Below are 13,140 nucleotides of genomic sequence, written 5' to 3' on the forward strand. Positions count from 1 at the left end.
GACAAACAGGTGGTCTGAATACCACCCTTATAACTTCCTCTTTACCTGAGAATCTATGACAAATATCAGTGCTCCAGTGCCTCTGAAAATCATCTCATAGTCAAATGTAGGGTCAAAGAAGTCAATTTGCCCAGGAAAGTCCCATATCTGAAAGTTAACAAAGGAGCTGTTGGAAACATCTTCTCTGCAGATCTTGTTAGTGCTCTCCAAGAAAAGGGTTTCATTTGGAGACATTTTGTGAAAGACAACTTTCTGAATGGAAGACTTCCCACTTCTTCTCAGTCCCATAAGTAGGATTCTTGGATTAACTTCAGTACTGAACGGGTCACTGAAATCCAGAACTGCATAAACCACACAATAAGAAGAATGATACACTCCAGCAGGGATAAATTACAGCAGTTGTATTTATATTAAATACTATATTATATGCACTTTAGATTTACTTACATTTTGCAGTAATAATTACACTACTTTATTTTACGTGCATTTACATCTGCATCTAGACTACAACTGCCAATCTCAGAAAGTGGAAAGAAAGATATTTAAAATAAAATTTCTTCCCCCTCCTAAACTACTGTTTGAGAACCTACTGCTTCTCATCTGAAAAAAAAATGAAGAGTGCTCAGGGCAAGATACCTGGGTACAGAGCTATTAGGTGGCATCAAACACACATGTCCACACAAAAACAAACTCTTCATGCCTCCCACAACCTAAAAATATCTAGGTCTAATCTCCATTACAATCAGATACATATTTTTGCAGCTGTGTTTCTGTGGAGTAATAGAAATAAACAGCATTCAGTTAGGAAATGTACACTCTTAAGGACCATCACTCCCTGCTGTCACTTCACTATTTATCTTACTGCTCACTGATGCCCGCCATGTAGCCGGATGCTCAGCAGCCCTAGAATGAGAATTTGGTACATTACTATTGTACTACACTGTAATTGGCATCAGAACAGTTAATAGACCAGACCTATCAGTGCTGACAATTTTGGACCTCATATTGCAAATCATCATGTGCAGAACTCCCACTGAAGAAATCACAGTTCTGTGTGCTGTGCATTTGCAGGATTGAAGCTTCAATGAACATTTTTAAATGATATACAGTAGGGCATGAGAGGGAATCATGTGTGTGTTGCAAGTCCCCAGCAGGGACTTATTTTTTCACGGTGTAAATTGATAACATGCTTTGCAGTGACTGGGACGACAAAAAGAGGGTTTCAAAACGTACCTCTTTGTTGATATAATGGCAGAAGCATGATCGCTTTTCAATTCTCTCCAGCTTGAAGCCTTACAGCCACAGAAAGATCATCATTTTTTTACAGTAAGTCTGCAACCCAGCAACCTTTCAGACACTCACTCTACCTGCATCAGCTGCTTTGGAGTTCAGGACCTTAAGAATAGATACTCCTTTTAGCCTTGACACTGCAACCCCACAACTCTGTTCAAATTACTTTTGCTAAGATACTCTACCTGGCTTGTCACTCTAACTACATTACTCCCCTCTTTGAGTCCCTCCATTGGCTCTCCCTCCTCCACTGCAACAAATACTTTACAAACTTTTCCTTGATTTTTTTATGGCCTTTCTTAATTTAGATCTACCTAATTAACTGTTCTATTATGAGGTAAACCCTTACCTCTGCTCTGCCAAGGATGCCAATCTTCATCACATGCTTATCTGCTTCCCTTATGCTTACCTATACACGAGGGAAAGATTCCTTTTCAAAATCCATATGGCTACCTCCTTATTCTCCTTCAGATCTTTCCTAAAAAGGCACCTCTATGACAATGCCTAAAAGTCACTGTTGACTGAAAATGGTTCAGTAGGTAGCAGGTTGCTATTACTGCTGATTAGCAGTGTGAACAGTTCAAAGCTGTAATAATATGATGAAACATGCTTCTGTTACTGTTACCTCATCCACCTATCCTGATTGGTTATTTTACACACCTGTTATACCATGTTTTTAGATAATAAACTGTTTTGGGGCACGTGTCTCTTTTCACTTAGACTTAATACACACTATGATCTATCACCTCAGGTATATGTGCATGAGGTGGAGATAAAGAGAGCCTCTCACAAACTGTAAAAGAATTAGAGATAATAAAATTATCAGGTAGTTTTTGGCGTGGAAGAGTTATTGTCCATAGCTCTAGCCTAAAAGTCTTCATTCTTATAACACTTGCCACTGCAGCTCAAACTAAAACACAAACCAAGATAGTTTTCTATTGCACTCTCATTTTATGACTCAGTCTTTCCATCCACAATTGTGATGCACAGTAACTATCAAAGAAATGTTAGAAGCATCTTTCTTTTTGGACTAATGCTTTGTTTTAAACAATTTGCATTTTTCTTATTTGGTTTTATTTAAAAATAAAAAACTGACAGTATTCTCTTACATGCAATCCAGCTTTGAAAACTTGCATATGATGTATGTATCTGTGCATAGGTGCAGGCATGTTATCTGTTAATAGCCATAGCATTCAAAAACACCACCAGAGACAGATTGTCACAGTACTGATGTAGGTAGAAAAAAGATGATCCCGTTAGTAATGCAAAGAGAGAGGGATTACCAGGCTGCAGTTTAGCCTCCATTTATGTCATTTTGATTCAAGAGGGATAATTTTGTGGATCTTGACACAGACTCAGAAAGTACTTGCCTAGTGATCTTCCTTGCATTTCTATGCAAAAGAATTAAGAACAGCATCAACAATGTGATTCTAATATCACTGTCCTTTTATTGTCTAACTGAACTTGAAATACTTGTAAAATGTTTTTTTAAATAATCTAAATTTCTCTTTAACCAATAGCAAGGATTATTGTTGGTTATCCAGAGAGTTACTGGCTTTATCCAGTTTGTGGGAGAGAGGAGGTGGTGTGGGGGAGAGTATAGTTAGTATTAGGGTAATACTTTTTGTTGATGACTCAGTCCGCTAGAGTTACATACCATCCTATGCGGGACTGTAAGCCTCTAAAGAAAATACATGCCACAGGTGCTTCAGGAGCTGAAGGTGGCAGCAGTCTTCCTTCTTGGTCAGTACTGAACCAAAGCCTCAGCACAGTGTTGAGGCTCATTGGGCTGTTGGAAGTTCCATCTCCAACAGAAGAGATGTTACTGTGTGCTATTGGACAACTTGTATTAAACTCCAGAGCTGGTTGCTTTTCATCAGAGGTGAAATTTAGAGGAATAAACTATTCCAGCATAAGCACCTGTGTACTGTATAGGTATCCACACAAAGGGACATAACAATTTAACTTTTTCAGTAAATTACGCAGGTAACCAAAATAGTTAAATTGATAAAAATCTTTAGATGAGGCTTACAAGTTTTTAAAATGTTTTGAGACCTTAGGCTGAAAGGTGGTACTGGATATAATTACAAAGTCCTTTCATGCACTTCTGCAACATTTCATCTGTACCATAAAGCACATACAGGAAAGAGACACATGAACACAGCATATATGAAGGATCAAGATAGCAGCAGACAGTGGTCTGCCTCAGAGAACAAATGTTGCAGCAGACTAACAATGCTGACAACTACTAAACATCTTAACCAGACAAGACCAGGAACTCTCACATCCATCATGAAAGACATATTGTTAGTTCACTGTTGGTGTAGTGTACAGATACAGTAACTCCTCACATAAAGTCCTCCTGGTTAACGTTGTTTCATTGTTATGTTGCTGATCAATTAGAGAACATGCTCATTTAAAGTTGTGCAATGCTCCCTTATAACATTGTTTGGCAGCTGCCTGCTTTGCCCACTGCTTGCAGAAAGAGCAGCCCATTGTAGCTAGCTGGTGTGGGCTTGAAACCAGGGTGGACTGGCAGCCCCCCTATCAGCTCCCCGCTCCCCTAAGCTCCCTGTGCGGCAGTCACCCAGCAGGCTATCAATTGCAGGCAGTTCAGCTGTCCCTCCTCCCACTGCCATGTGCTGCTCCTGCCCTCTGTCTTGGAGCTGCTCCCGGGAGCCTCCTGCTTCCTATGCGGGAGGGGATGGGGGAGGAAGAAAGGGACTAATATCAGGGTGTCTCCTTCCCCCCTGCTTCTCCCATCTCCATAGAGCAGGGGTGGGACTCAACAGGGTTCAGGACAGAGGGAGCTTGCTAGCAGCAGCTGCTGTCTCAACTTGTGGATCTACTTAAAAAGGCAATGTATTTAGAATGGGATCAGCGTACTTAAAGGGGCAATGCACATCTCTCTCTCACACACACACAGGGTATATGTCTCTGTCTGCCATGCTGTCTCCTCTCTCTCCATTTGTACTGCCTTGTAGAGTGTGAGGCTACATTAACAACGTGTTAACCCTTGAGGGCTCAGTCGAGTGCTTGTTCATCATTTAGCAGTAAGGCATTCCCTGGAAAAATCCCATCCTCTGACTTCACCATCTCAACCAAGCTTCACAATCATCATTGCTGTGTACAGTATTAAATTGTTTGTTTAAAACTTATACTGTGTATATATAAAATGTAACTTTAAGAGAAACGATGTTAAGAGAATCCAATTTCCCCATAAGAATTAATGTAAAGGGGGCCGGGTTAGGTTCCAGGGAAATTTTTTTCACCAGACAAAAGACTATATTGTATATTGTATATATTATACATTGTATATATTGTATATGTTATACATTGTTTGTTTAAAACTTATACTGTGTGTGTATATCTATATATACACACACAGTACAAGTTTTAAACAAACTATATATATATATACACACACACAGTACAAGTTTTAAACAAACTATATATAATATATACAATATATAATATAGTCTTTTGTCTGGTGAGAAAAATTCCCTGGAACCTAAACCCCGCCCCCCTCACCATTTACATTAACTCTTATGGGAAAATTGGATTTGCTTAAACCTCATTTAGCTTAAAGTCACAATTTTCAGGAACATAACTACAACGTTAAGCGAGGAGTTACTGTATATTATAGCAACAAAGAGAGATTTTCTTCACGTATTGTATGTGTAACAATCACTGGTCTTCCTTCACTCCTGCGGAAACATCTTTTGGATCAAAAAACAAAAAATGATACTTTTTAGACAAATGACCAACCTTCATGAAAAGGGACCAAAATTCAAAATGAATGAGTTCAGGAATGGCAAATGAAGGATTTGATCCTGCAAGTTCTTCACTGCTGATGAGGACCATATATTTGCCTTTAGCAGAAACAGTTACTGGGGAAGGGAGACCTGCAAGATATCTGACAATGAAAGGAGGTTTCTGAGATCTTTTTTCAGAAAAGATGTCCTAGACTGTACAAACTTGAGATCCAGTCACAGTACTGATTCCCCAATAAACATTTTACAACTAATGACCTGTCATAATTTATAATTGACTTAATTCAGAGAAGCAGTCTAAGTGAATCTGGTAAGGAAAATTATCTCAGTGACTGGCATACCTGAATGTCATCTTCTGATCACCAAGCATTTAGTATGTAATCAGAGATGGCACTGAATCCAAAACTCTGGATCCAGAGTCAAACTCTGAGGATCTGAAATTCAAACTCAGTTCCAATTTCTAAAGAAAAATTAATGAGCTGAACTAACTCCCCCAAACTCAACCATCTCCCAGCTTTGGAAGGCTTGAAATCCAGAAAGAAATGTTGTAGCTCACACCCATCTCTATAAAGCACTGTATGTGATAGCTATATATGATATGATTAAAGATTCTAGGGTAGTCATCTAATGTACCCTTATTGCTACAGAATTTACGTATTCAAAGTGAAATACTATTAAAGTTAAATAAGTACAGGTATCCCTTGATGACTAATGTTATATAAATTGACATTTTGTTTGCAAGACAGAAAAATTCATGCCAGTACAGGGAGACTTACCCAAGAATCTAAGAGGGGCTGAAGCAGTATAGATTCTCTGCACCGGGATGAATTTCGCCTATAAAGTGTAAGCAATGTGTTGTCATTGAGCCTATATGTTCTTCCAGAAATTGGGTATGTTAGTTGAGTACACATGCTTGAGGTGTGCACATCAGGCACGTAAAAAAATGTTGTACATACCCTGTCATGTGTCTTGTGTTAATTACTCAAGTGTTATTCCAGGGGAACTAATATCTTGTCTGCATTGGTACAGAGCATCACACTGGCACCACCTACTGGCTCAAGAACAGCTGGACTAGGCTCAAGAACAGCTGGACTGATTGAGACATAGTGTTATCAGAATGGTTGAGGTTAAGTGCAAATGATGCTGTAACTCCTGGATCCCATGATTTTTAGATAACTTTAAAAGGCCTGTAATCATACCATCTTGTACTATGATCCCATTAGATATCACAAGTTAAACAGTGTCAGGTTGGATAATACATGGATGAAAGCCCTCCAAGTAAAACATAGTTGCTGCAGAAAGTGGTGTTGGCAATTCAGAGTGGAGGGAGAAGGGAGGAACCCCATTCTTCTTCATGAATAACAAACCACTGCCCTAGCATGGTGTTGTGATAATTCCATTGCTGGAGGTATGGTCTTGTGGACAAAACAAACCAACGTTCTGGGACTTTATAGTTTGTTTTTGCCTAGAGAAGAAAAAAAAAAAAGGTGTTTGAAAGTTTCCCACTGCTCCAAAATGTACAGTACAGTCGCATCAATGTGTATGTACATGTGTTTATATAGGGTATGCCTACTCTGCAATTAGATATCTGCAGCTGGCACAGGCCCCATGACTCAGGCTTCGCCTGAGCCCACAAACCACCTGACACAGGCCAGTGTGGTTTTTTAATTACGCTGTAGTTATACCTCTATCAGGAAATTTGCTAACTGTCTTGGCCAACTCAAGATCCTAAGTGAAAACCTGTTTGATGATTTATTTAATAAAAACACTTTGAATGAAAGACTGTCTTTTGCGTTCCTTCTAGTCTATGCTTTTTTTGCATGTTTCAAAGAATAAAAAAAAAAATTATATTGTCCAAAATCAATTATTCTTAATGATCTTAATTTTTAAATGAATTGTCATATTAAATAAACTTTGCCAAACTGCTACACTTTTTCTGGAATCCTAATTTAAAGACTGCTTAGTGTTAAAACTATACTTAAAAAAAATTGATGCGAACTCTATTGCTTTAGGAGTGCAAATTAGCTTCCTTATTTTTCAAGTTTCAGAGATGGAGACAGATAAATTATATTTTCAGACCTATGACGAGATGGCAGAATTGCTAGAGCATTTTCCTTTGAGAAGATTGGAAATTTCCTTATATGTAGAGGAATGGGAAGATACATTGTCCGCCCACATTCTTTTATTGCGTGCTTGACAAGGCCCTCCCCAGCTTGCCACAGAAATGCCTGTAGATATGTCACTACAACTTTCCAGAATAGGTTCTGAATTGTAGTTATGATATGACAAACACTAATCTACATACTTCACTTACTCTGGACGTGGGAAAAAATCTATTCTTCCCTTTGCAGAATAAACTTAGTATAATTATTGATATTTCTTACTTAAAAGGCAAACATTTATAAAAGTGAGGTTTACACATAGCACAAATCCTAAAGATGTCAACAGTTTCCACTGGAGGGCAGCATGATCCTTTATCTCAGGCCTGCACAACTCATAAAGTGGCGAGGGCCATATTACTGGAAAGAAAACATCTGAGGGCCGAACCCCCCCCCCCCCACCAACCCTGCCAAACACCCCCAAGTGACTGCCAAGGCCCCCCAAAACACACTTCCCGCCCACCAAGCCCCCCAAAATATCCTCTCCAGCACTGCCCGCCCACCGAAACAACCTCCTTCCCCAGCGCTGCCCACCGAAACAGAGGTATTTGAACATTGGAAATATGTGTATTAGCGGGCCCTAAGGTAGCATAATTAACATAAATGAAAAATGCCTTTTTGCTAAAGTAGAACAAGCTCTTCCCCCACTTTGTAATCAATTCCCTTTGTTGAATGACTGAGGTGTGAATGAAGGGGAAGGACATGAAAGGAAGGCACTATCAGACAGCTGCACCCTTGGAAGAAGGGGTGGGAGCAGACCAGTCGTAAGCAGGTCAGCCATCTGACTCTCACTCGCCTCCTCAGCCCTCTACTCCTCCCGCTGCTCTCAGCCCCCGCCACTGCCATGCCCGCTCGGCCTCCTATCCCCCATCCGTCGGCGTTGCCTCCTTATCTCCCGCCACTGCTCGCCCCCCTGCTCGCCTCCGTCAGCCCCCCACCCCACCCCGGCTCGCCTCCTCATCCCATTACTGCCCACCTGCCTCTTCAGCCCCCCTCCCTCACCCGCCACTTGCCTACTCATCCCCCCACGAGCCACACATAAGCCCACCTACTCACCCCCCACGGGCTGCACAGTGAGCCCACGCGGGCCACATGCGGCCCCCGGGCCACATGTTGTGTAGGCCTGTTTATCTAATTTTTATCTGCAACCATGAAAATCCAGACTGCAAAAGTCATGCTAGTTAAATTATGTGCCCTTTGGAAGTATTCACAAATCAAGTTTTATGCAAAACAACCTATCCAGAAGCACTTTCCTACACAAAGGAGATGCCTTTAAGCCATGACAGACTTCAGATATCAATAGCAGTTTTGCGCATATTTATATAGTGCCACTAGCAAACACACTGCATTACAAAGAAAAAGCAAGACAAAAGCCTTGCTCAGAGAGTTTATAATCATTGAGAGCAATATGTAGCCTTTACTGTGTTCTACTAGTGAGAGTCATACATAGAATACACCATATTAGCTTCCTCACATTACTGGAGATGCTAACTGATAAGTTTCTTTCAAATAGTCCTCTTTAAATCCGTATCCTGTGTCCCACCCCAATAGTGGGAGACAATTACAATATATCCCTTGCGTATTTCACAGTAGCCAGTGTTGCAAGATATTTAAGTGCCAGATGCGCTAAAGATTTGTATGTCCCTTCAGGGTTCAACCATCATTCCAGAGGACGTGTCCTGTCCATACTGATGATGGGTTCTGCTTGATAACGACCCAGAGCAGTGCAGACCAATGCATGTTCATTTTCATCATCTGAGTCACGTCAGCAACAGAAGGTTGATTTTCTTTTTTTGGTGATTCGGGTTCTGTAGTTTCCTCATTGGAGTATTGCTCTTTAAGACTTCTGAAAAAATGCTCCACACCCGATCCCTCTCAGATTTTGGAAGGCACTTCAGATTGTTAAATCTTGGGTCAAATGCTGTAGTTATCTTTAGAAATCTCACATTGGTACCTTCTTTATGTTTTGTCAAATCTGCACTGAAAATGTTCTTAAAATGAACAACATGTGCTGGGTCATCACCCGAGACTATTATGACATGAAATATACGGCAGAATGCGGGTAAAACACACAGCAGGAGACATACAATTCTCCTCCAAGGAGTTCAATTACAAATTTGATTAAAGCATTTTTTTTTTTAACAAGTGTCATCAGCATGGAAGCATGTCCTCTAGAATGGTGGCCAAAGCATGAAGGGGCATATGAATGTTTGGCATATCTGGCACGTAAATACCTTGCAATACTGGCTACAAAAGTGCAATGTGAACATCTGTTCTCACTTTCAGGTGACACTGTAAATAAGAAGGGGGCAGCATTAACTCCCGTAAATGTAAACAAACTTGTTTCTCTTAGTGATTGGCTGAACAAGAAGTAGGACTGAGTGGACTTGAAGACTCTAAAGTTTTACATTGTTTTGTTCTTGAGTGCAGTTATGTAACAAAAAAAAATCTACTTTTGTAAGTTGATCTTTCACAATAAAGAGATTGCAATACAGTAACTGTATGAGATAAACCGAAAAATACTATTTCTTTTATCATTTTTAGTGTAAATATTTGTAATAAAAATAATATAAAGTGACCACAGTACACTTTGTATTGTGTTGTAATTTAAATCAAAGTATTCGAAAATGTAGAAAAACATCCAAAATAAATTTCAATTGGTACTCTATTGTTTAACAGTGTAACTAAAACTGCGATTGTGATTAATTTTTTTAATTATGGTTAATTTTTTGAGTTAATCACATGAATTAACTGTGATTAATTGACAACCCTAGTTCATACATACTAGAAGTGGGGGTGGGGGAGGGATGATGTTCTTGTGGCTAAAGAACTGAGAATCAGAAGATCTGGGTTCTGTTCTGCCACAGACCCACCAGATCTGGCATTCTGCCTCTGTATAACTTTGGGCCAGTCATGTAGGTGCTTTGTAGTATGGTTTCCCAGCTGCAAGTGAGAAGATTTTTTATTACAAACATCTCAAGTGGGTTGTGAGACTTTACAAAATTAAGTGCTTTGAGGTCTTTGAATGGAAGAACAAAAAATGATTATATGTGGAAAGCTGGAAGATTGCTGTGTTTTATGCACTATCATTTTCTAGTGTTCAGCCAAAAGGCAAGTAACTACTAGTCTTGGGAGGTGTAACTACTAGTCTTGGGAGGTGTAACTACTACTAGTCTTAGAAGTACGTTCAGAAACTCCCTGTACACATACAATCATAACCCCTATGTGGATATGGTGGGGTACAGCGACAAAGCAAATCAATAACTTTTGGAAAAAGTTATCTGCCATATATCGATCTTCCTCCACTCCTCTTTCATGGGAAGGAGGGATCCGTGACTCTGATCTTTGCAGAGTTTGCTCCCTGGGTCCTGGAGAATGGTACGGGTAAGCCAAGAAAGCCAAGGGGAAGAGAAAGACATCTTTCCCTCCAGCCCAATGGAAGTTAAGTAAAGGAGATAACACCGCTCCAGGCTCCCTCTATAGAGATTCTGCCCTCTGCATGCCTCAGAAGCAACAGGCAGGCCAGATTCACTGGATTTCCAAGAGAGCTGTGGGTGGCCAGAGCCTGCATGGAGGCATAGAGTCTCTATGAATTGCCCTACCCACCTGTAGATTCCAGAGAACCATCCGGTTTAGAAGAGGGTCTCATGGTTCATTCAAGGGAAAAAGGGTACCCTGAAGAAACAACAGAGGATAAATTCCATAAGGGGATCCTCATGGAGATTTCCTCCCTCAGTGCTTTTGCCTCCTTCAGATGTTTCTGGGACACAGCTGTTTTCATCAGTTAAATATAATATTACTATGCTACTAGGAAAAAAGTGTTTTCCAAAGGGTTGTGTTTTTTTTTAACTGATACATTGACAGCAAGGGTCTACTGAGAAATAATCACCATTTTCTTCTCAGTAAGGTCTTTTGGATTACTTGTCTACAGCAAGTCTTAAATTACCCAAATTTGGTTATTTAAAAATAAACAGGCTTCACACCAGTCAGGTTAAAAACAGAGAGAGACTATATGAAGAAAAACTGTGGTGAAAGATGAGATTGTATGCAGGACATGTCCAGTCATTAGAGAGCATTGGGATGCAAATCTGTAGCCACATATCACAAACTACTGGATATTTATTATCAAATTATCCTTCGGTAATCATCCTGGGACTTCCTAGTGAAATGGTCACACAAAAGAAATAAAGAATTAATCTCTCATTTGCTAGTAGCTGCTAGGTTATTGGTAGCATCTCATTGTAAAAAGAAAAATAGCTCAACTATGGAGCAATGCTTCAAAAAATATGGAAGACTGTGGTTATGGAAAAATTAACACACAATTTATGTACCCAGCAAAACAGACAGAGGACAGATAGCTGTTTGGTTGCACTTTATTCAATATCCAGACATAGTACATTCACCTGCAAAAACACCAGTCCACCTGTCCAATTTTTTTGAATATTGATATTTGATAGACATATCTGGTCTGTTAAATGTGTATACAGAGATTTCACTCAATATAATAAAAATCACTGGAAATGACATAAGTGTTATAATGATGTTCATTCTGTAATATGGTAATACCCTGTTAAACAGAAAGATTGGATGAATATAGTCCTGTATAATATCTCTTTAGACGAAAGCTAACTGTTGTAATGAACTGTTTTGTTTCTGATATTTACATGGCAAGGATTTGTAAACTTGTTAAGACGTCCTAAATAAATAAGTAGTTTGAAAAAATAAACACACTAACACAGAAAATCCCTTACTCAGATTTTTTAAGTGGTTTTAAAAGCAACAATACTTACTACACCATATCAGTCTGTATATCCATGAATATTTGGCTTTGTATTATGTACTTAAAAAGCAACCCCCTGAAATATTCAATATTCTCCAAGCACCTCTGTAAAATGTAACAGTGTTTCAAGGGAAAAACAGTGCACATTCTAAACGAAAGCAACAGGCCTCCCCTACTTCTTTTGTAATGTATTTCCCAACAAGCATTTGTTTTGTAGCATCACTGTTGCCTCCACATTCACTGATGGATAAAGCAAATGGCAATGCAGGCACCCACAGCAATGCATATACATATACGGTCACACATACATTGAAGCAGAGCCTGGAAATCTGGGGACTGACATTCACAGCTGCAGAGTAGCCTTGGACACAGAGTTCTTTGCTGGCTGCTGCCTTTTATAACCTGACATCTCTCCTCCCCGCCTCTTGGCACTTTAAAGAAACATCACCAGGCCATGTCCATTCCTATTATACGTGGAAAACTTTCCCAGAAGAAGACAAAGTACTAGATGGAGATGTTTTGCTGTTTGAATGTCTCCTCTTCCCATTCCCCAACATATAACCAGTGCTGCTCTCCTCCCCACATCAGAACACTGAGTTCCCATGTCCTTCCATCCATTCCTGTTCATAATTCCTAATACATCCCTATTCCTTATACATTCCCTTCACCATACAGCCACCTTGTTCTCCCTTCCTGCCTCCTACCCCTTAACACAGCCAATTTTGACATGCTCACACTTGCTTACTCTCCCTCCTCCCACAATACAGTGATCACTGCCCTGCCTCCCTACTCAGTATCCCTTACCCTCTCAAAACAGACCCTAACCCCATCCTATACCCCCCATCACCAAATCCTGTCCCATCCCATACCCACACAGCCAACTCCTTCCTTTATCTCATCCTCAAGGCCAGCCCCTCCCCCTGTTCCCAAAGAGCCAGACTCTTCTCCCACACCCACAACTCAGCCTCTGTCTTGCCCCATCCCCACATTGCCTTCCCTGTCCCAGAGCCAGTCCAGTCCCAGCCCCCTCTCCAGTCAGTCCATGCCTTTATCCTATTCCCCCCATCCAGAGCCAGCTCCTCCCTATCCCCAGAAAACCAGTCCTTGCCCTGCCCTATCCCCTGTTCCCCCACACCCA

The 13,140-nt window shown here is 40.3% G+C and overlaps 1 protein-coding gene and 1 long non-coding RNA gene across 4 annotated transcripts in view; one reads left to right on the forward strand and one right to left on the reverse strand.

Moving 5' to 3' along the window:
* RRAGD (Ras related GTP binding D) overlaps positions 1–13,140 on the reverse strand; it is a 38,243-nt gene that overhangs the window by 24,140 nt on the left and 963 nt on the right. The window contains exons 2-3 of one of the 3 annotated variants that reach the window (XM_032779586.2): positions 6,263–6,528; positions 46–341 (exon numbers count right to left, since the gene is read on the reverse strand). In XM_032779586.2, the coding sequence (XP_032635477.1) occupies positions 46–288 (243 nt within the window). In that variant the 5' untranslated portion in view covers positions 289–341; positions 6,263–6,528. The remainder of the gene's footprint in view (positions 1–45; positions 342–6,262; positions 6,529–13,140) is intronic. The other 2 variants (XM_032779585.2, XM_032779587.2) reach the window with 2 other exon arrangements.
* The window catches only part of LOC142046567 (uncharacterized), a 1,033,250-nt gene that overhangs the window by 9,700 nt on the left and 1,010,410 nt on the right, over positions 1–13,140 (forward strand). The window lies entirely within an intron of this gene.

Source organism: Chelonoidis abingdonii, chromosome 3, assembly GCF_003597395.2.
Source record: "Chelonoidis abingdonii isolate Lonesome George chromosome 3, CheloAbing_2.0, whole genome shotgun sequence".
NCBI classification, from domain to species: Eukaryota; Metazoa; Chordata; order Testudines; family Testudinidae; genus Chelonoidis; species Chelonoidis abingdonii.